This window comes from Parasteatoda tepidariorum, chromosome 4 (genome assembly GCF_043381705.1).
Source record: "Parasteatoda tepidariorum isolate YZ-2023 chromosome 4, CAS_Ptep_4.0, whole genome shotgun sequence".
In the NCBI taxonomy this organism is placed as follows: Eukaryota; Metazoa; Arthropoda; class Arachnida; order Araneae; family Theridiidae; genus Parasteatoda; species Parasteatoda tepidariorum.
The window spans coordinates 57,261,265-57,286,324 of NC_092207.1; the positions used below are offsets into that span (position 1 = coordinate 57,261,265).

The 25,060-nt window shown below is 28.3% G+C and overlaps 1 protein-coding gene across 2 annotated transcripts; it reads left to right on the forward strand.

The window, feature by feature from the left end:
* The first annotated feature begins 2,052 nt into the window (after window positions 1-2,052).
* On the forward strand, window positions 2,053-15,268 carry LOC107440399 (guided entry of tail-anchored proteins factor 1). 2 transcript variants are annotated; one of them, XM_016053306.4, is made up of 5 exons: window positions 2,053-2,273; window positions 5,280-5,445; window positions 9,199-9,266; window positions 11,120-11,234; window positions 14,969-15,268. In XM_016053306.4, exons 1-5 carry the CDS (start codon window positions 2,187-2,189, stop codon window positions 15,043-15,045), a joined length of 513 nt encoding a protein of 170 aa, XP_015908792.1. In that variant the 5' UTR covers window positions 2,053-2,186; the 3' UTR covers window positions 15,046-15,268. The 2 variants fall into 2 exon arrangements, with proteins under 2 accessions (XP_015908792.1, XP_042906557.1); XM_043050623.2 differs by lacking the exon at window positions 2,053-2,273 and adding an exon at window positions 2,696-2,817 and having other exon boundaries at window positions 14,969-15,192.
* The last annotated feature ends 9,792 nt before the right edge of the window (window positions 15,269-25,060 follow it).

The following is a 25,060-nucleotide window of genomic DNA, read 5'->3' on the forward strand; positions in this document are numbered from 1 at the left end:
GTAGGATCCAATTTTCCCTCATTCATTTCCATATTGTTTCGGTTCTCATTAGCATAAAAGTCATAAAAGTATTGTTTTTCTATAAATATTTTTTTAGTTTGATTTGATACTCATATAATTTAACAGGATAGTATTTTTTATTTTCAAATTTAGTGGATAACAATTGTAAAAAATGAGTGAAAACAATCCCANAAATTTAAGTTTTTAGGATTATTTTTTGATATATGAAACTGAATTATTATAAACTAGCAGTTGCCTGCAGCTCCGCCCGCGTACGTTTTTATTTTCTCTGCGTGTAAGGTTTCATTTTGTAACAAAAAAGTATTTTTCCGCTGTAAATTGTAGCCTAGCCTATGTCAACTCTTTATAGCTAGCTAGGCCTCCTACTGTATCTGCGCACAAGATCACGGAGATTTGTTACTTAGTTTTCACGTAAAAACGTAATAAAGAGACCGACAATACACTACTACGGTTTTTGAAATTGTACTTCTTATGCGACTTCCAACAAAGTTGCGTTAAACGTTTAACACTACATTTTTATTGGCCGGGCAATCACGTGGTAGGATCCAGTTTTCCCTCATTCATTTCCATATTGTTTCGGTTCTCATTAGCATAAAAGTCATAAAAGTATTGTTTTTCTATAAATATTCTTTTAGTTTGATTTGATACACATATAATTTAATAGGATAGTATTTTTTATTTTCAAATTTAGTGGATAACAATTGTAAAGAATGAGTGAAATCAATCCCACGGACAATGCGACGGATTTAAGGTTATGTCAAGGTACGTCTCTTGTGAATATCATGTCCCGCAATGGACTGATCGTTAAGACGCGGTTCCCAGCAGATCACCGAAGTCTAGCATCACTGGCTGCGGTCTGTGTGCGGGTGGGTGACCACTTGGATCAGTCTGCGTAGGGACCGAGGGTGTGCGGTGTTGGTCCTCGTTAACCCGGTCGTTAACCCTCGTTGGTCCCGGTAAGTGCTCGACTTCGCGCGCAGGTCGTTGGTCTACCGAAGCGGGGGTGCCATCCCCTCCGCAGAGGATCAAAATTGCGATGGCGTTTCTTCGGATCATCCTCCGGGATGTTTCCCAGACCGTCGCCAATAGCCAATTGTGCAGCTCTAGTGCGACGTAAATTAACAACAACAACAACAATATCAATTGATTGTTAGGTTTTCTCTTTTGAAATTACATTATGACGCATTCACATACATTATTAATACAAATACATTTTCCATGGCGAGACGATGAGACAACCACAAGCACTTCCACTGGTTCAAGAGGTCCAGGCGGAAAAACGCACAATATTACCGTTATTACAGAGCACGGAAGCGAGTGGAGCAGGAAAAAGAGTCGTTGAATAGAACTAGTGATCCTTCTACGACTGCTGATTCTATTACAACTAACGTCGCAGGTTACGAAGTTTAACTTCTTCCGCGCCGAGGGACTCCATGCACTATTTTTTCATACAAACTTATTTCTGCAATTATAATATTGGTAGAGGAGTACGGGTTTTATAGTGCATTATTTTATTCCATTTACATATTAATTAAATTACATTAGTAATTAAATTAGTTTGAATTTAATTAATAAATGTAGAAAATTAGCATGTGTTTTTTTCTTAAGTTTTTTCACACTACACTTCACTACAGTTAGATATTTAAATCTTTCACGCTAAGTAGAACTATACATGCTGTCAAAAACACATTTGAAGTTGATGAATTTACAAAAAAGCAATATCAGGTAAGCAGGGGGTCTGATCAAAACCGAAAAGCATGGCAATGGGTCTACGAGACAAAAAAAAAGTTCAGGAACCACTGGATTCAAAATTTCAGTTTGTTTTGGACGGCATTTTCAGAACAGTTTGGACTGGGATCCAAATGCTTGTGTCGAAGAAACTGACCCTCTCTGCACGTGATTCGTTCATGAATTCCGAAACATTCTGATGACGTCACATTAAATGAGCTCAACTGAAATGCGTGAATTATGCGTGAATTATTCTACACGAGCTAAAAGCATATGAAAACAACTGCAAAGATTCTTAAATCTCCTACTCGTTACCAAAACAAATCGTATAATTTGCTGAAATTTCTGCTGATATTTCTCTACAGACGTGAAGTCAAAGAAGTTTCAAAACAACACTAAACTTTTTCTATGATATATTTCGTTTTCTCTTTTTAAAAATGGAATCTGATTTTAATGTTAATTTGTTTTGGGCGGTAACATTTTGCGGTATTATATGCGCCTTCATTCCTGCTCTTGTGAGGATGGTAATAAAAAATAATTTGAAAAAAAATAAAAAATAAAATGACTCTTTATGCGTAATAGATTGCTGTTTGAAACTTAAAACTTTTAGTTAATTTATATATACTGGCAATTTAATATCACCAATTATATTATGTTTCAATCTTGTTATCTGTATATGTATTCTTGCATCATCAAATCGTTAACTAACTTCCTTCTAACTTGTGTGTTCATTTATTTTTTTCTCACTTTATTTTTGTCTCACTTATTTTTGTACCACTTTAATTGCAAAATATTTTATTGTGTGTCTTTTAGTTTAGGTAATGTTTTAATGGTTTTTTATATTGTTCAGCAAAAGATCTGCGATTTTAGAATTTAAGCAAAATCATGAAATCATTCGTTTATTTTGTACATAAAAGTTTGGACTCTATAAAATAATTGCTTCAGCTGGAATAAGATAGATTAAAAGTTGAAGACTTGCGTCTCATTGCTGAAAATTCTGTTAAGCGTTTGCCTTTCTGCATTGCTGCAAATGGCAATCCCTTTGAGACCAATGAAATTTATTCCTCTGTAAGAATCTACTCTTATTATCATCTATTACATTTTGTTAGTTTATTTTACAATAAAATTACATTAAAAATTGCTTGTCATTGTTATTTTACCTCACCTTTTATTTAAAAACCATTAGAAATGTTATTTTTTTATTTCCTTCTTCCCATCCCTGAATTGAAGTGTTATCCCTTACCTTACTCTATTAAATATCTATAAAGAAACACCTATGTAAAATTTATATTTAGAGAAATAATAAACAAAAACAGTTTATGAAAATGAATAATGCCTGCATTCAAACAATGTAAAAGAGCTTTTTGAAATGGAAAGTGTTGTGTCAATGTCTAGTTAAAAAAACGTTTCAGCCCTAAAAATGGAATATACAGAGTCAGGGATTTGTTTAGGTTTTTCTGAGAGGTATCTATTTTGTGACATAATTTGTGAAAATTAAAAACTATATTAAAAAATCAACAAAAAAATTTGGTGAAAATATGGATATATCATTTCCTATGGGATGCAAAAATAAAATTTACAAAAAAAGTATTTTGCGAAACTACTGTTTTTCCGAAAATTTAATTTGTGAAGGTACCGGTAGTAAATTTGGCCTGGCAGACCCCTGAGAGTGCCGTTTGAATATCGGTACATTACAAACTTCAATGGGAGGAAGAGTACATCTAAATATCTTAATTTCATGTTAATTAAGATATTTTTAATTTTGTATTTTTAATATTCAATTTTGTATTTAATAATTGTCAAAAATTGTATTCATGTAGGCCAGTGTTTCCCAAACTTGAGACTTCTGTGTACCCTTAATAGATTTTTTGTAACGCTGTGTACCACTCATAAAAAATTATGTATTTTTGCTGTAAAAAAAATTGCTCTAAAGTTAAAAATCACAGCTGACTGTTGACACCACTAATTATTAACTGTTAACTCTGCAAAAAATAACCAATAGAAAAATACACAATCGTAAATTTTCATGGCTAGCTTTGTTTTTGAATAAAAAATTTTGAAATTTTCGTTTGTTGCGAGATATTTCGCATCAGAACGCGTACCCCCGCTAAACTGTTCTCATACCCCTGGGGGTACGCGTACCACACTTTGGGAAACACTGATGTAGGCTTAAAAATTTTTTTTAACAATTTGATGAGCTTTAAAAAAATTTTTTGTCAAACCATTTAGTCACAATAAAACAACTGATACTGAGCTTAATGCAGTTTTGTCAGTAATTATTAACTATATAATTAAGATAATTTAGATAGATGAAAGTACCTGTTCAAAGTCACGCAAAGAAGCAGCTCATTATAGGAAAGCACTCATAGTGGCATACAATGACATTTCTGGTAATGGGTTGCTATGCTATTTATGTTCTACTATTACTTCTCCTATTTGTGGGGCATGCTTTATTCATAGACGAGTTTAATGCTTTATTCATAGAAAATTGCCAGTTATTTATAAAAATTATTTGTAATATAAGTTATTTCTGTCGGTGTTCTATAAAGGGATGCTCTCTCTATAAAAATCTGGCAATAAAACTGAATTGAGAAAACCAAACTGATGATTTCTTATTCAGTATACCAACCGTATTTCATTTTAAAAATACAAAACATAAAAACTTGCTTTTGTAAATTGTATTTCGAATATAGATATGTACCTTTGGTTAATCCTAGTTTTCTATAGTGTGTTAGTTAGGTCTCTTTTGGAATCTTTGACAGATTTTATGATGAAAATTATGTTATTCAGATTGAAATATGAAGGTTAGATAGACTTGAATATTTAAATTTTCATTTAATAGCCAGTGGAGGATAGACTCAAATAACTTAGTAGCCACTTTTTCTTCACACCTAATGAGCCGATGATAAATGTCAATAGATCCTATTCATTTAATAGTCACCTTTTTGAAAAATTTTTTTTGCTTCATTAAATATGTTTTTAAAAAAAATTCATATTTAAAATAATCTAGTGATTATTCAAGAATAAAAATAATGTGAAATTCTGAAAAAACTGAGTTAAACATGCCAACTTTAAAGAACTTTATTTAAAAATATTTGGGTAGGCAAAATGCATTTGATGTATGCATTAAAACATTGAAATATGTGAATCGTTTACGAACTTTTCTTCTGCATGAATCTGCTCTTTGAAAATTGATGGATTTTGTAGGATCAAAATTTTGAAGGAAAAATTAAGCATTTTGAAGTAAAATCCTGTTTTTCAGAGTTTTTTGCATTGATTGTACTTTTATCATTAAACAATTTGAAGGAAAAAAAAGCTAACAAAACGATAGAAAAAAGTGACCTGTTCTTTATTTCAGTTGCCACTTTTTTTTGTTGACTCTCCATGCGGCAAGTGGTTATTTCCAGGTCGACTGTTGTAGTTTAATTATATTATTTGATCTTTGAATCATGTTAATAATGTTACTCTTCTTTGTAAAAATTTTTTAAAAGTTTTTTAGCTTATTCATTCATAAATTTATTTTTCGTTAGGTCTTGCAAATTATTACAAGAGAAACTGACATGGAGAACAACCTTCGTCGTCAAGTATGTGATCTTAAAGCTGAATTAGGCAGCATTAGTATGGTAGATGAGTTTGCTAAATATGCTAAAATTAAAAGAAAAATCAATAAAGCCACGGACGAATTAACTCATCAATGTAAGTTATTTTTGTTTGCTTTTTTATTTAAAAGTGATTTTATGTTTGTTCATAATGCATTTGAATAAATATGTCCATTTTTTCATTTTTTCACTTCTATTTGTTCTTTTTAATTATTTTTCTTTTTTCCACTTTTGTTTAAGGTTCTGAAAGTGAAAGAACATCATTGATATTGATTGATTATATTAAGATAAATGTGTGATTGTATTGATTTTGATTATTGAAATATTTTATTAATTTATTCACTATTTTATCTCATGATTCTTTTTGTTATATCTATAAACATTTATTGTTTGTGAGATTTGCTTTTAACCACTTTACTAAAAATTAGTTAAACAAAGAATTGTTAATTGACAAAGTTGAACACTATTTAATATATTTTCATATAATATAACGAGAAAGTTTACAGAAATTTTTTGATCGCAGTCTCCAAAATTTTTATGTACGTCTTCTTGTAGGAAATTTTTTTTTTAATACTAACCTTAACTGCAATTCTCTATTATTTATCCATTATTTTCAAAACTACAAGTATTTTTCTGTCATAAGCACGCTAGGAAATCAATTTTGCAATACTAATGATTTATTTTAAAATAAAAATTAAATCATGCTTCAAAATACCAAAAACATGTTATCTATTTTTTTGTTAAAAGGGTGTTTTAGTATAATCAAATTTGTCTTTTAAATATATGTTTATGAAGGAATTCAAGTTTGAAGTGGTTATAAATTATCTATCATAAAAATTGTGACTGATTCACTATGTCTTCCCGGCTAAATTCTATGAATTATTTTTTATAATTTATTTAGTAAACAAACTTTAGTATTAAAGCTTTTATGTTGCTTCAAATTGTTTTCCTCCTGTTTTTAAAAAAGTACTCATTAAACAAATTCTTTTTCTTTTAATAATCTAAATCACAATTCATACGTTTTCAATTTACTAATCACTAATTATACTTTATCAGGGTTAATTTTCACTATGTTAGTAATATAAATTACACTCCAATAACAATTGTATTTTTTTTTTTAATATAATCAATTCATTATTTGCAATGTATACTAAAAAAAGTGTTGAGTTAGAGTGGGCTCTTCAGTGACACAGGTGTTTGAAACACTCTCAAATAGCTAGTATAACGCTGAGACCATGAGTTGGATCCTGATGATCGAATAAACAAATGGAATCCATGTGCGATAAGATGCACATTTAAAGCTACCAACTCAACTGGATTTTGCCAGTTTCTCCTGGTTTACTAGTTTAATAAAAATTCGTTTGGTTTTTGTATAAATTAAAAATTCCCTAATATTGAGTGAACTAAAACTAAGCTCATTGGCGCGATGGCCCATAGAAGGCCAAGTCCTACTGTGCCCATCTCAGCTTTCTTGACCTTTGGCTCTGGGGTGCAGGAGCAGATGTTCCATTTGGGTGGTCAGCTGAACGTGAAACTTTCAGTGTTTAGTCTCCAAGTATGCTTGGAACTCATTTTATCAACCCACTGCAGGGTTGAGACAACCTTGTTCGGCTAGAGGAACAAACGCAAGACCTGTGGCATGAGAGTGTGAAGTTCTAGCACTCAGCCACTGGGCGTTTAGTAAGTTAAAAGTGAGTAAGTTTCCTAAAAAAAGTCGCGGTTGAAATAGAATTTTAAAATAAAAAATCTTTTAATTATCTTTTATGAACTAAATGCCTTTTAATATTCGAAATTATGAGTAAACATAATAAGTAACATTTCAAATACAAGTTCATTTAATACCAATCATAACTAGAAAATATTGCAGACCTTTTGAAGTTTTTATATTTTAATGACTAAAAAAATACCTAAAATACCCTGTGTGTAAAGTATATATAATATTATGCAACAATTATCATGAAATTTATATTTCATAAAATCTATTGGATTGATATTTTGTAAAATCTACCTTTTTGTAAAATTTACCTTGTTGGCAGCTATGCACATTATGACGCTTTTATCTCTTCTATGGTTCCGGTGGTCAATAATTATCAGTTAGGAGTTCATGTAAATATTATCTCATGATTAACCCAATAGGATATAGTCCCCGAGTTTAAATCAATGGAAAACAATAGCCATTCACCAGTTTCTCTTTGCGATTTTCTCTTCTCCTACTGTTGCTCCTCAACTTGTCAACCACTTTGGTAGTAATAGTGTTATTTTTCTTGGTCCAAACAACAATGAGAAAAGAATTTGCATCAAGTTTTTCATGTTTGCCCAACCCTATTCAAACTCTTGGCTGTTAGTAGATATGTTCATTCGGAAATTAGAAATAGAGTGTTGATTAATAATCCAGAAAATAATCAAGTGTCAAATAATTTGGAGTCGATTGTACACATAAATTAAAGCTTTTGTGTCTGTATTATTAATAATAATATAAACTTAGGAAATATTTTTAAGATTGTAATTTATATTGAGACCTTATTAGTAATTAAAGTTGTTTTATACATAGTTAAGAACATCTTAAAATGTTTTAAATGTAAAGTTTTTGTCAGAAAAGTCTGGCAGCTTTCTTCTAAAAACAAATACTAATATTATCTTTTTCTTTAAACTATAACCATCAAAGGTGACATGATTTTTTTTTTATTTATTTAAATTTATTACACAACTCCTCCTGCTCTACAAAGTATAACATGATGCTTACAGATGTAAGTGGGCAAAGTAAAGTGCAATTGTAAATTAAAAAGAAACGGAGCAAAATTAAAGGTTTAAGTTGTAAACAAACTTGCTTAAAATTATTTAAATTTTCAGTGCATTTAAACAACAAGTACAAAAAGGTTAGAATTATCTGAGTGTCTCAGTCCTCTTTTAAGCTTTCTCTTTGACTTGGATATAAATTACTATAAAATATAATGTGTTCTCCAGTGTCAGCATCCTGACCACAAGAACAGAAATTACAAGCCACTAAATTAAACCTAAACTAGTTGTTAAAATTTCCATGTCCTGTAAGAGTCTGAGTTAATTTAAAGTTGGTAAAACTTTTCCTACACTTCTACTGCTGAAAAATCTTTTAGTCCACGCAGCTTTTGGAGAAGCCAAGAATTCACTGTTCCAGTTCAAAACAGTTTTTTCCCAAGCTACATGTTTTCAGTGTAACGATGGGGCAGACATCAACAGATCAATATGAAAACAAGTCATGTCTTCTCCAACTTGTCTGCTCTATCATTACCGAGATCACAGCTATGGCCCTGAGCGTAAGAAAAATGGAATTCAGCAATACCATTGAGGGCGTAGACATTGAATTGAATTTCCACTACAGGAACTGTAATAATACTATTACTTAAGTGAGGAAAGTGAATCTATGCAGAGTAGATACCCGATATTCTCACTGTGCTGAAGAGAGTCTTTAATCTATTTCATGGCAATATTTACACATAGCAGTTCAGCTTGAAAAAAAGAGTATATTTGTCTCATAATCGATGTTGGAAAGTAACTTTTTCAAATCTTCATAAAGGACTCAAGCAAGTTCAACTGTTCAATTTTATTTACTTCCATTTGGGAAATTTGTGTGCAAATGGATTTTTGTTTCACAAATTTGTTTTTAGAAGGAAAAAAAATAAAGACTTCGCTAGCTTGAGTAATAAGCGTGATAGGTTTACTTTATTAGTAAACCATGGCAGGGTCACATGATTGTCTATCAATTTTTAGATGGGCAAGTAAATTTTAACTACATTTTTTATATGTTATTTTGAATGAATCAGTTTCTTTATTTGACAAATTTGAGTAGTAATTTATTTTAATTTTTTTACAGCTGATGTTCGTACCTCATACAAAATGAGAATGCATTTAATATATACTGCTAGCCTGTATGCAGTTCTGGTAAGGAAAAACTTAAGTTCAACATATTTCAATTTAAATTGTTTATCTTATTTGTTTTTCTTTAACTATAAGTTTTAGAAACTTCTATTAATATTTTTCAACCCTTTAATTTACAATTTTCGTATTTAATTTTCCGTAGCTCTTGTTTGCTTTTTTGCACTATGAATTATTTTTTTCTACATGAAAAACATTGTTCTAAAAGAAATTACTGTACAAATCTGTTCAAATTATTGTGTGGAGATCATAGTGTATGATTTTACCTCTTTTTTGTGTACATCTTCACCTATTTATATTTAATAAAAAGCAAAGGCTGATTGTTTGCTGGTAATTTCTCCCAAGATGAGTTTTAATTCACCTTCTTCATTTTTATGAAAATTTCGGAAAATTTTCCTTCATTGCATTAAAGAACTTTATAGGTGGAATTTCTCACTAAACATCTTAATTTTGATTTAAATATTTTCTTTCTGCTTCATATGTATTGTTTCTCTGAGTTTTAAAATAGTTTATTGTGTTTATTTTATTATCCTTAATACTTAACTACTCGTTATTTGAGTTTATTTTTAATGTGGAAGTTGCTTGTTTTTATCATTTCCGTTTTTACTTTTAACACATAGTTTTTATCGCGTACAGGAAACTTTAGTTCATGCTTTTATTCATTCTTTTTGCTTTTATTCAGATTCTTTTTTGAATAGGTATGAATAGTGCTTTTCTATATTCTTAGTTTGAAAAAGTAAGTTGTTAAGCAGTTGTAGTATTTTATTTACGTCACACTAGATGCTCAATGGGCACAATTGGTGATGGTGTAGGATGAATCATTCCTGAGGTTAATCCGAAAGCATGCCCTCTCAACTTTGATCCTTTGCTGTGGGGTTGACTTATCCTCTTTGGTAGCCTGACCACCTGTGTGCGAAGTCAAGTACTTTATAGTAAAACGTTTCAACAAGGACTTATACCTCACTCCTTTAGTCTCTTTGAACGCTGATCAAAGTGGGCACTCACCTACTCGCTAACTGCAGTCGGTGATGCTTGTCTTCGGCAATTGTCTTAGGATCAGTCCATTGTAGAACTTTTGATCTGCAGAGGTCCAGCTAAGGTTTGCAGTACCTAGGGACAAATTCAGTGTTTGCTTCCCCTTGAAATTAGGCCTTAAAGGGAGCTTTTTGGAACTATTTTATGTTTTAGATAATGTTAAAATTTAAATCCACCATGATTGGCATTTTTTTGTTATTGCATTGAGAACTTTTCTGAAAATTTTTCAGTCATTATACTTCATTAATTTCATTTAGTTTTGATTGGTTTAAAATTCACCAATTTATATTACTAATGTGGCTCCTATTACACTTTTTGTTTGCGTTTATTGTTTTTGAATAAATATTTTTCTTAAACAAATCTTTCAGTCAATATATCTCCTCTCCTATTTGTAAAATAAAATTAATTAAAGAAAATTCCTACATGCAAAGCAAACTACAATATTAATAGATATCCTGCTCAATTTTTAGGTTATTCGTATAAACATTTGAAGAACTAATGGGGCTCACAATCTGGGAATGAAACTAAAAATATTTGAAAGAGATTATTCCTAAATTCATTTTTAATTATTTTTTTATAACTTTTGGCACCCCTCTAAGGCTGCATTGGGGCATAAGTCTTCAGATAGCTACGCCACTGTTAAAATGTGTAATAGTTTTCGCTATTCTGATGTCATTTGTACTCAGTTACATTAACTTGTTTTACAGACAATTTGGACCATTGAGTGAAAACATACATACTTTTTTGCTGATATTAAATTATTGTTTGTTATTTTGCTTTGATATGTTAGAAAGTTATGATGTTTTAATATTTTTCAATTTCAGGGTTGCACTGTAGTTTTTCTTTTATGGAATTATCGAAAAGAACCAATAGTAATTTTACCAAGAAATTGGTTGTATCCATTTGAATCTCTGTTGTCGTATCCTTCTGATGTTCCAGGTATAACAATCCTTGTTGTCTAAAATTAGTTATGTTGGCTGCTTTTTTATGTTTTTAATTTTTTTTTTTAAGAAAAAAAACATATTTTTTTTAATGTTGCTATTTTTGTTTCTAAAACTTATTACTGTATATCCTGGTGTATAAGTCTACTTTTCAAATTCCTAAAATTTTTAAAAAATTCAGTAGGTTGACTTACACGCTAGTAATAGAGATGGACATTTGTTGATTAGGAAATGTCAATGCTGAATGAATTAGATTGACCTTCGTCATTAGATTGACTCTCGTCATTTAGGTATCAGGAGGGCAGCTTTGTTGGCCACTCTTTCAGGGGCACCATATTAGGTAGGCCAGCGTTGCTTCCACAGTAAGGACATAGTACAAAAAATGAAAGAACATCCATGCCTCGTCAAGGATTTAAAAACCCGAGACCTTTCTCCTCTGATGGGAGGTCAGTTCCCTGATCACTACACAGTCCAGTTGGCTGCACAATAGATATTAAGATATATATATATATATANAAGGTTGTTATCGTAGGGCAGACATAAAAAGACATATATATATATATATATATATAACTCAATATCAATTTTCCCCTTGCAAAAAATATTCTTTATATGTTACATGCAATTAATTTTGCATTCTCTCTCATATTTTCTTTGCATATAAAGGTTTTGTTTTTATAGAAACAATATTTTAAATTGTGGTCAGAAACAATGTATGAATGAGGAAAGTTTAGATAATTTATTCAAGAGTATTTCGAAGAATATATCAGAAGACAATCTGTGTCAGATTCAAAGATGTCAGCATTGTTATTATAAGGATCCAACTCTGCAATGAACTCTTCATCTGTTGAGTTCCAGAAAAATCCTTCTTCACTCCCATCCAAATAATTCGAAATTCCACAATTTTTAAAAGAATTTAAAAAAACATTTGAATAATCACCACCAGAGAAAAAATTTTGTAGATTTTTGTTTCTATAATTTTGTTAACTTAATAATTTTTTTATGTTTCTAATTTCAGAAATTTTTTTATATTTCTTTCTTCAGCGGTTGGTTTATGTATATAACATACCAGAAATTTTCTGTTTAGAAATCAAAAATAGAGGATCGACTTAAACACCGGGATATTGAGTAAATAGGATTTTTATCTACAAACAAAAGAAATTTTTAAACTAATATCTTTACATATAACGTTTTCAACTATTGCTTATATTAACTACTCTTTAGAACGGTAGTGATTTATTCAGAAATTAATATATTTTAACTTAAACTTTAATTTTTTTTCGATATTTTTTAGTATTTACTAGAATTTATCACATAGCTAAAGTAATATTTTTATTAGTTTCTTGAAAAATAAAAACAGATAAGATTAATTTATGGCTGTTTCTTAGTGTTGTGTTTAAATTCTTTGAGGTTTTATGAAATGTACTTACAAAAATGTTAGTTCTAATCAATGTACTTAAAAATTTCTATTATCATAGGCGTTATAGAATTTATTTAGTTTTTGCTTTTTATTTTGCTGTTGTAAAAGAAATTTTATTATGAGTTACTATTTGATAGTGTATTGTTGTTTTATAAAATTTATTTAATTTTTGCTTTTATAAAAGAAATTTCATTGCGAGGTACAATTTTATAGTGAATTGTTGTATGTACGCTTGATAGTGTAATAAGTTTTAGAAGTTTTAAGTATTAAAATGCATGATAAATTTGCTTTTGATCTTTTAATTTTTTATGCCCATCAAACTTTTTTCTTAGCTTTTAAAATTAGGAGATTACATTTTAAACATAAGTGTGCAAGAGAAATACATTTCATACTCAATACTTTTTATTTATTTTTATTGTAATTTCAAGTAGTATTTTTTTCACTTTTACAAGTAGTGTTTTATTTTATTGATTAAAAAAATTATTGTATATTTCAAGAGCATAGTTTCATTTTGATATAGTGTTTAAATAAATTAAATGTCAAATGGGATTTGTTAGTACTTTTATTTTTCAATCCTAATTTCATATTCTATTCTTAAATTTTCTCTGCATAATATTTCATTAATTTACATAAAATTGGTTTTTAGACAGATTTTCACTGTAATTTTTATGATTGATTTTTACAACAAAACATTTTTGGCAGCCCATTATTGTTGAATTATTTCTATTTCAATACTTTTATATTACATGATTAGTATTTGTTTGAAGCCTACCTAGCATTTTGTCTTTCTACACATATTAAATACTTTCTTCTGTGAAAGATATAAAAAGCCCTTATCTTCCCATATTTTTAAACTTTGTTTTAAAAATTTAATATCTTTACAGGGTGTGTGAGAGAAACACAAACAAAGTTTTTGTGTCATATAATAGAAGTTAACTAATTTCTTTTTCATTTGTTCATTCATTTTTTTCGTCTACTGCTTTAACTATAAAATATTTTATATTATATATCTCTTAGTTACAATTAGTTTGCAGTTGTTTTTTTTTGCATTGTCAAAATCAAAATTCTGCTATTTTAGAGTCGTTTAAGCTAGGAGAAAAACTGTGTGAAATCGTTTATTTTCTCTATACACAAAAGTTTGAACTCTTTAAAGTGATTGCTTCGACAGGAATGGGTGAAACTTTTGCTGAAATTTTCAATAAGTGTTTGTTCCTCTACATCGTTTTTAAAGATGGCCAGTTCGAAAACAATTAAATTTATTTACTAGTAAAAGTTTATTATTTATTATATTTTGCTAATTTATTTATTTTTACTGAAGCTATGTTAAGCGTTGTTTGCTCTGTTTTTTCTGCCGCACTTTGTAGTATAGATATTTTTATCTTCATTTTTTAACCTTTGTTAGAAGAAAGTCTATGGTTATTCTACTTTTTAAAAATATTTCATGGCACATTTTTCTGTTAATACATAATTTTATCTGAGTTTTTGTGTTCTCATGATTTTTACATGCCCAAACATCTTTTCCCACTGCACATATTATTAAATGTAACTATAACTAATCTGATTAACTAATCTTATTAAATGTAACTATATCTAATCTTGCTCACTTTAAATTATTATTGGCCTGATATTGTCAAATTTCATTAAAGATTTGAAGTGGATTATGTTAGAGTTATAAAACCTCTATTGCCCTCTGTGTTATTTTCGCATTTGCTATTTTAACTTTTATATTTATTACTCTTTAAATGCACAGCAATTTCAGTGATTTTTTTTAAATAAAAATAAATACGTCCAGAATAAAAAATAAGCTAACTTTATTTTCTAAATTTTTATTTATAAAATTTAACCACATTGCATTGAAGTTGTATCAAATAAAAAGGGTTTCTTTTTCCCCCCTTTGTTGCTGTTTCTCCATCCTATTCAGTTTTCTTGGCAATTTTTGTCAAAATTTGATAAGATGCTTAATTGTATTTTATTTTGTTGTATTTCGGATTAAATATTTGTGTCTCTTATCAAAATTATAAAAATTTTTACTCTGGTGATAGTCGAAAGAAATATTCAGATTTTAAAATTTCTATTGTTTCATGTTTTTGCATTCTTTATTAGTAAAGGTCTCACATTACAGTAAAAAGTTTCAAGGTCTATATTTGTAATTTCACCACATATTTTTGTTTGGAGTTTTACAGTTATATAAAATATTTAATTAATTATGAAATTTATTTATCTAGTCTGGAAACAAAGTTACAAATTCAATCAGTTTTGTGCATTTAAGTTTTGTTTCAATTTTTATTAAAAAAAATTTCATTTCATTTCAGGCAGCATAAGTTTAACTTCATGGTTGTTTGTAACTTCTACAGCTGCGAAAGCTATGGCTAAATCATTAAAGCTTTGATCTCATTTTCCACTAAAATATTGCTTTCCTTATTTTCATTTGATTTGGCAATTTGGAGATAAGAGCAAATACAAATTTTGTTCTGTTTGGTACATCAAAATAAACTTCCTGATTATCATATTATTTATCCTTGTAATATACAATCATTGTACAAGCTCCACTTTAGGTGCAAAATTATATGTGTTTTAATTTTTTGACATTAAATTATTTATTCTAGTGTTTGATATTTAATCAAACTGTAGATTAAACTGTCAATTAATTAATATTTATTCAAATAATTTCTTATTCCTTAATTTATATTAACTCTTTCATGTCATTGTATAAATAATAGTAATAATTTTTATTCAATGTTTGAGTGGTTATCTGATTAAACTGTTGATAAATTATCATCTATGTGAAATCATTTCTTAATCATTAATTTAATTCATATGAATTTTTCATGTCATAGAATTAAGATGTTTAACATTTTATGTTTGAGCAGTTGTTTGATTAATTTATCAATGCATCAACATTTAGTAAGATGTTGTTTATTTTTCTTTAAAATTTATATTAACTTTTCATATTATGAAATAAAATTATTATATTTATTTTTTCATTTCATGTCTAAATAAGTATATTTACTATTAATAAATTAATTTTATTCCAATGACATTTATTTCATTTATGTATACAGACTTTTGATATCATTAAAAAAGATTGTATTTATTTATTTTTAATTTTATATTTGAATAAAAGTTGTTTGTGTTGATGAAATATCTTTTGAATAAGTTTTTATTTTCAGCATTTTTCTCTCAATTGTTCATATCATTTCTTCATTAATTAAAACCCTAATTTTTTCTATGTGGATCTACAACATAGATAATTATAATTATAACCATTATTATTATAAGCCATATTCATATATCATGTGTCATGGGACACTTTTTTTTTCTACACAAGGCAATTTATAGGAAGTAAAATTTTTCATATTCACTTGATACACTCATATGACTTAAATCAAGGGGAAGTTTATTAAATGTGTATGGGTTTTGTTTTAAGAAAAAGCTGTACCATAGACCATGTGCAATTACACTAGAAAACAAAATTTTTATTGCATTTATACAAATTTGTCTAATTCCAATGTGGAGATTTCAAATCTGTAATTCTTTATCTTGCCTGATTCCAATGTGGCAATTCTGTGATTAGTTTTGCTCCTAAAGCTGCAGTTTTTTTAAATGAAATTTTTAGTATATTTTTTGTTGAAATATACCAGTTTAAAATTGTTACATAAGGAGGGGGGGTCGCATGAAGGTTTCGACAGACACACATGCCCCAATTCCTCTAGCAACATTTATTGTATTAGTTTTGAACTGAATTTAATGAATTTTTTTCTGTTTTAGTTGTTTCAATACTTTAACAAAGATTTTATTCCATCTTCTTTTTTATATATAATTTCATAGGTGTCTTTGGATAAGCTTAGATCACTATAGTGTTAAAATAATTTGTCTGGAGTGATGTAAACTTTGGTTTGGGCAAACTTTATTTTTTAAATAATAGTCTCCACCTGGTTGCATTTGAGTTGCAGACAAATTTTTATTTATAAAGATGGTTCTACAGATGGACGTAGTAAATTCTGCTATTGGGAATACAGGGTTAGCCTAAATTTTTTATCCAGTTTCATATTACTGTTTTTGTTGAGACATAAATAACATACGAAGATTATCAGAAGATACATACTAATCAAGTATCTGCAAATGCCAAGATGCATGCATTCTTGGCCATCTAGAACACATTCCAATCTCAGGGATGTTAACTTTGCTTTGTAACAAAATTTCTTTTAGTGGTAGGAACTTAGTTTACGTTTTAATGTATGATTCTTCATTTAATTAATTTGTTTGGAAGTTATTTTCCACTCTGTAATTACAGTCATTTTAATTAAAAAAAATATTAAACTTTATTTTTTCCAATTTTTTAGTGATGAGGCTTTTAAAATGTTCGAAAACTTAACCAAGATTCTGCAAGCTTTAAATGTCTATCACTCATAAAAATATTTTGCAAAAAGCGAAGTAGTTGGCATCCTTGCAATTCATGATAATCAAGTTCTGTCCATTCATTCAATATCATGTTTCTACCAATATCTGTCTCAGCAATAGTGAGGCCTTCCTGCAATGTTGGGGTGCTCACACTTTGTTCTTCAACATTACCAGCAACGCTGCAAGTGTTGTGACAGACTGATAGAAGCATGTTATTGAATGCATTTTCAGAACTGTATTACTATTGTGAAGTGTACTGAAGGACCAAAGGTGCATATATCGTACATTATGTACTAGAAACTTAGTAAGTGTGTGTAATTTTCCATGTATCTCACTTCCGTGCAAATTCTATACTTATAAAGTCTTCTGAAACTGAATAAATCATCTAGGCCAGGGATGGCGAACCAATGGCACGCGACACAATATTTTGAGCACGCCACCCATCACAAAGTTCACTATGAAGCATATTAACAATTAAATTCAAATTCACAATAAACAAAAAAAAAAAACAATTTTTAACCAAATAACTAACAATTAATGCCAAAAAACAATTAATAAGCATCAAAACAAGCTAACAATAAATAACTAGCAAAAAATTAACAGTAATGCTTGAACTAACATCTAACAACCTAATATAAGTTATTTGTCATCTAATCTGCAGCAACAGAAGTCACTCTGATGTTACTTTAAGTTGAATTGCGCGTATAACTGAGACATTACAAAATTTATTTTTCTTCAATGTAAATAAAGAGTTTTGAGTTGATAGTATTTAGTATTATTATTTTCCCAATAATCACGAAGTCAAAATTATTTGACGGCATGTCTATGACCTCATTAAAAATTTTTTTAGAAAAAATGGCACGTTGGTATATAAAGGTTCGCCACCCCTGATCTAGGCTAATCCTCTTCGTTAAATTGCATACGAAAATTTGTATTTAATATTTGACCTTAAATACTATATGCAATGCTCTATTTAAAACAAGAATAATAGTTTTAATAACAAAACATATGAGCATTTTTTTTGACATAATGAATATGTTTATGGTAAAAACCGTCAAATCTTTCCAACTCTGCCTAGGATATTTTTTTTTCTTTCCTGGTCCTAGAAATTTAAAGGACCCTAGAACCATAGATCAAGTAGATACTGTGAATAAGTTGAATGAGAACTATATAAAGTTGCTTAATTAGTCATAATAAGCTTCTTTGCGCTTCATAGCTTGTGTATTGTAATTCCTAAGCCTTTTTCTTTAATAGCAATGTTTATGCTATACCTAACTCTATATTTTGCTTAAGTCCATTTGAAATTTGTGCAATATTATTTAAAAAGTCTGTTACATTGAAATAAATGTTTAAAAATGGTTTCATACATCGTTCTTCAAACAGGGGTTCATACGCATCATGAAGTATCTGAAAAACTCAGAGAACTTGAGAGTAGCTTAAAAAATAAGAGAATACTTAAGAAAAAAGAAACTTTTTGCTGAAAACCAATAGAAAAATTAAAATTATAGAATTTCTCTCACTCTTTAAAAATACTTGTTTTAAAATATCTATTTTACGAAATCTAGTTTTTTACTCAAATGTGACATAAAATATAATTTTTTAAAATTTTTCAACAAAATTGTTAATTTTCCCTCACAATATAGAAAATTTATTTACTGAATGGATAATTTTTTAAGATGCATTAATTAGTTTTTTTTAAACTAAAGTTAGCTTTTAATTTTTCTTAGGTTTGTAAGGGGTTAATGATAAATCTTTTGTTTGAAATTCTTTAAAATGTTGGGAATTACTGACACCCTAAAGTTTGATTTATAGGTTGATTAATATATTAGCATGGCGTGTCAATATATTATGTAATGCAATGCTCTAAAATGTAGGCAGGATAATGATTTTGTTCGATATTCATGCATATGGCTTAGTTTTTCCTGCTATTAAGATTTTATTGTAGTAATTTGATACCAATATTTTTCATATATTTTTTAACCATTCTGTAGCTGTGGGTATTGATTTTTTTTAATTATTTCTCTGATTAATCAAAAGAAACTCAGGGAATTTTTTTCCACAAATTAACAAGCAATTTAGGAAATTACAAAATACTTAGTTCAAAATAAAAAGAAATTTTTATTTCCTAAACAACTTACTACCCAATAATCATAGTTTTTCAAAGTAAGATGCGATCTTCAACGAATTTGTTAAAGGTTTCTTCTACGTATTGTTAAAATGCACACTTTTTTATAAGATAATTTGTTACTTATTTATGAACAGTAATTAATTTTGGAATAATTTGTAACCAATTTAGTACTTTACTTACGTTTTAATATTTTAATTGAGAAAATGACATTTTTTTACCCTTTTTATTCCATAATTGATTAAAGAAATTTAAATTTCTCCTTTTAAGTTAAAAAATTATAATAAAATGTATCAGAAAACTTTACTGGATATCAGAATATTCGGCTGAAATAGTTTGTAAGCTGTGAAAAATTTAGAAGCTATGTTTAACATATTTCTTATAGAAAAGATGATCCTAGAAATTTTTGAATTACCTACAATAATTTCATTCACATAAAAAAAATGAGAAGAAATAACTAGCTGTTCAGTTAGTTCGAGAACGTTCTCGATAAACATTTTATTGATAGATTATTCTTCGATAAAATGTTTTTTTTATGTATAAAGATTATGTATACCAAATTAATTATTTGTATTATCTTCAAGTTTCCTATTTTCGCTAGATTATGAGAATTAAATTCTAAGCTATGAAATTTTTCCAAGTCCTTTTTTTTCTGAATAACATTTTATAAAGTGATATCTATTACTAAAAATGTTTAGGTTTAAGTAATTTAGGTAATTTCTATTTAAATATTTGTCTTAACTCATTTTTTTTAACAATCTAAAACCCTTCTATAAACAAAGAAAAACTTTCTGAAAAACTAATTACTTTCTATAATATAATATAAATGTGAAAATATTATATAAATGTGTGATATATTAATATAAATGTGAAACTTGAACTATGAAGGAATGTAGAAATGTTTTGCTTTACCCATTCAATTTAAGCATTTAACAAAAAATAAGACAACTTAGTTTTGATTGGATGGGAAATGTTATACATTGCTTCAAAACACCAAAAAAATTATCTAGTTTTAATACTTTATTTTTGAAAATAGATAGTTACACCGAAATGTTTTAAGTTTGCTGTTCTTATAAAATTACTAACACTTGATATTTGTTTATAAAATAATAGAACCTCGACAAAAACATATTAAATTTGTAGAAAAGGACAATATTTTTATGAAACTGAAATAATTTTGAATACTTGCATCAAATAAAATAAGTTTCAACAAGGACTCATAAAGTGCTGAGTTGATCTATTTGTATACTATGACACTGAAAAAAGAAAACTGCACACATCGATATAACAGTGGAAGTTTCCTGTTATTTAACTTCTTCACTACTGAAGTATAAAGGAATATAGTAAAAGATATTTTACTGTTTTGAATCTCTAGTTTACTGCTATAACTCATAATAAAATAAACAAAATACGAATTATATTGCCAGGGGGCTAATAATTTTAGGTCCACACACCTGGACCTCAAGTTTGAACTAATTAAAATAATATAAATATTTCAAATGTGTGTTAAATTGCACCTGAAGCAGGAACAAACATGCATAATGTCATATTTTGGTCTATTTAAATACAATGATGAATGGATTTAATAATTATTTGATGAATGGATTTAATGGATATTTTTTTACAATGCGATGCAGTACTAAATGCATCACTGCAAAAAATTTCAGTTTCAAAACTATTATAATTATGCAAACGACGCAAAATGAATAAGTATGGAAAAGAATCTAATATTGACTAAAAAAATATTTAATTTTTGGGGTTAAATTTATAAATTATGGGGGGGGGGAACACAAAAAGTTAAAGTTTTTAAATGCATATATGTATCTTATTATATAACAATTAATTAAAATAAACTTAAAAATATTACGGAATAGATATAAAATTGAATACTTCTAATGCTAAGAGATTTCACTTGACAACTGCGCTGTCATAAATTTCGCCATATGTACCAAAAAATACACTTGCTTGTACCTTTATGTTCTTGACTGTATTATTTTTAAATATTAAGTAAATACAAATGTAAAAGCTTTTTTACAGATCAACTAAATCAAAAACAAAAAATATATATTTTCAGAATAACTAAATTATGTATAATTTTTAAAATTAATTACATCTTCGGGCATGTGGATTTGGCGTCATTTTTCGAAAATCAGTTTTGTTTATGTGGATTTATACCCAAAGGTAAAACTATAAATTTTCTTATAGGGTGTTTTTAGAAGCGAAGGTACGCATATGTGGATCGAAGTAATGAAGATGTTAAGTTTAATTGTTTTAATTTAAATATGTAAATTTCTATTTATATATTTACTAGGTACAGCATATTCCAAATAAAACGCTACCCGGAAAAGCAAAACATGAACAAAGGGAAAAAGGAATGTTTATTAAGCACAAATTGTGCAGAAGATTACAGGAAATGTTGAATTCTTGTACTCTGTTTGACAAATTAAGCATGCTTAACAAGATTATCGAAAACATGAATCAACACTTGTGGGAAAACATTTTTGATCTCTTGTTCGATTTTCGTCTAAAGTTTGGTGAAGCACACCAATCTGAGTACCCAACATTTCGTTGAATATCTCCAAAGAAAATAGTCTCTGGGAAGCTCACAATCCGTAAGAAATCATGCCTTCCCCAAAAATGGCAGGGTGGACTCAGATGTATGGACAAGGGCTCTCTCCTGATGAAAACATAAATTCTGTTTATATGTCTGAAATATTGAGGGGGATTTTAGAGTTTTCTATTTATTGAAGGGAACATAAACTCAACACTTACAACTCTATTAGATTTTCCCAGTTTTTCCCGATTTAAACAAATCTTTTAAGTATTTTCGAAAATTTCCCAAAATTGGGTAAGTTTCAAAGTGCACACTTGAGTTCGCTTTTTGATGGTATAGATTTGCGACAATTCTATCGTAAATTCAAATAGTCTTCTCGATCACTTTTTCAGAAGCTATTACTACGGATTTTTACTTGGTTTTTCTAAATTTCAGTATTTTTAATGCGTTGTTATTACGACATTTAAGCTTTCACGTTTTGACACTCGCGTTTGATTCCATCATAAAAGTCGTGCGGTGTTGTCGATAATCTTTCAGCATTTGGGTGCTTGCACTTCAAGAAGATCACGGATACCCACACATGTGACCTATGACGGCAGCGGCAGCTGATTGTTTATAAGCAAGATGGCGTGTTACAGATGAGATACGTTTCTTGAGATAAGTATAATGCTCATAAGTTAGTATGTTAATTAACGTGAAGTTAATTAAATACAATAAATGAAATATAATAATAAATAAATAAAATATAATTCTTCCTCGTCTACATCTTTTACTTAACTTAAATTTATTATTTGTTCATATATTTTATTGTAATCGGTATATATTTTTGTATTGTGTACGTGGCAACTTCCATGTATAATTAGTTTGCTCATGTTCTGCATGGTTTCATGCCTGTCTTTGTGTTAAGCAAGAAATATATAGTTAAAGAATTGCAATATTTGTGAAAGAATATAGAATGTGTCACTTAAGAGAATTGATACTTGACGGGCTAAGTTTGCTCGAAGTAGACTGGAAAGAACAGTTGCTAACGTAAACAAATGTCACGTTTCAACAACCAATCAGGATCGAGATACATTACGTCACTTGCAGGTAACCCATTATAGCTACAGATTTTCACGTGGCATTTCTTAGCATGTGTTTTTGCAGTTTCGTTGACCAAGTTCGTTGATATATTTTACAATTATTTATTTACTTTATCTTTAGTTTGCAAACATTTTGAATTGATAACCATCTGCATTATTTAAATATTCTTTAATTATACAATTTTAAAGAAATGTAAATTAATTTTTAGTATGTTGTGAAGCAGAAATTTATATTTTTAAAAATAATTAAAATAAAAAGTGATGATTTAATAAGAAAACTTATTATTTTCAAATAAATTCATTTTTTTCCAAAAGAATATATTAAAGCAACAACCCTTATGTCGTGTGTACACTTATCTAAAAATGGCTGCCTTTTTTGATGACTTAGATAGCCAGTGGCAACTATTCCTAATAACTAGCCTAGAGCTGCATATAAAAAGGAGCCGTTAAATAATTTATAAAAAATATTATGGAAATTAAAAATTTTGAATCTTTTAACTGAATAATTCTAACATTTTATTTAATGTAACAACATGTTTACTGTAACAATATGTTAATGCTAACTGCTGTGAAATTAACAGCAAAATAACTCAAGAAAAGTTTTATCTTAAAAGTTTCTAATAGGGACAAAAGGCAGCGGATGATAAAGAATCAAAAATTGATGCATGGTAATGTATATTTGAAGAAAAAAAATATTTTCGATTAAAATCAATTGAGTAAATGATAAATACTTGAAATTTCAAATGTTTTTTGTTCACTTTACCTAAATTGTTGAATTGTTTCTTTGTTATTTTTCTGCTCTTTTGTGATGCAGTGAGCTGTCAAATTTTCTGGATTGAATTCCTAATAAAGCCATAAGAAACAAAAAAATACTTGAAATGTAAATAAAACATTTTAATCCTCATATAGAGCTGAAAATTTAGAAATTTTTCCTGTAAGAATATTTAAAAGAAATCGCAAAAAATGCACAAATTTCACTATTTTCAATGATTAATTGAAAAGTTTTCTATTTTGCAAGAAAAAACAAACGTTTGCATTTTCTTTAAATACACAGCAAAAAGAAATTCTCTGTGTTAGTTTTTTTTTTTAAAAAAAAGAAGAATTTTTGTGTTTGATTTCTGGCGGTGCATCATCAGTCCAGGTCTTATTATTTGTTCGATACGATATATACGATGATAAAAGGTAGCATAATTAACATTAAAGTCTTGTTCCAAATACTAAAATTATGAAGAAAAAAAAATTCGGAAATAATAATTTTTACGGAAATTTCGGCTACCTATTTGTACACGTGATTTCCATTATTATTTTTTTCGCTCATTTTTCTTTTATGTACTTGCTTTCATTTTTTAAAATATTTTTTGGATCACTTTAAATTTTTGTATCCGCACTAGGCAGGCACAGTGATCAGACATTTAATAAAAAACCGTGTTTTTTCTTTAAACAATTTTGAGTTAAGTTATGTGAAAATTGTTCTTTTTTTCCTTGTAACTGAAATAGATAAGAATTAATGTCTTGTATTTTTTTCTCAAATTGTTTAGTATACATTCTTTTTAAAAATTAAAATTTAAAAAAATTTTAATATGTACGTTAAAATTTTAAAAACTTAGTATCTAGTTCTAGTATATATTCTTATTCAATTTTACGATCAATCTTTATTAGGTAATATCAGGTATTTTAAACTGATGATACCTATAGAAATACTACGGATAAGTAATATATAAAGAGTTTTCTCTTTTATGCTAAATTATGGAAAAAACGCGACGCTTTTTTATTTTATTCCGATTTTTAAATTTATTCCGAATAAATATGTAGAGCGCCCTGCTGCGGCAATAAAGTAAACTGTATTACTTTAACGATGAACTTATCGTTTTCTTTTGAATGAATTTTCATGAATGAATTTACGAATTCTTTAATCGTTTGCTTATTTGTTTTATTTTAATTCCATAAAATGTTTGGACATTTTATCTTTACAAGATTTGGAAAACTTTTCTAATTCTGTAAAGGATATTAGCATCTAAAGCACTCGATTAAACTACGATTTTATTTAAATACTTTAATTTATCTCCGTGTTTCTTGTTCTTAAATTTATTTCAATATTGAAGATAATGCATATTTATATATTTGACTTGCACCATTAATAAAACTTTTAAACTAACAAGAATAGTTGTGAGTAGGACTGGGCGATATTAGAAATTATATATCGTGATGCATCGTCAGTTTTGCATCGGCTGTGGAAGACGAT

What these genes read in the sequence shown, in the direction of transcription:
- LOC107440399 (XM_016053306.4), top strand. Translation starts at nt 2,187, where the DNA reads ATGGAATCTGATTTTAATGTTAATTTGTTTTGGGCGGTAACATTTTGC. An exon ending in TTCCTGCTCTTGTGAGGATG is followed by an intron (nt 2,274 to 5,279) that starts GTAATAAAAAAT and finishes ATTTTTCGTTAG; the next exon opens with GTCTTGCAAATTATTACAAG. An exon ending in GTATCCTTCTGATGTTCCAG is followed by an intron (nt 11,235 to 14,968) that starts GTATAACAATCC and finishes ATTTCATTTCAG; the next exon opens with GCAGCATAAGTTTAACTTCA.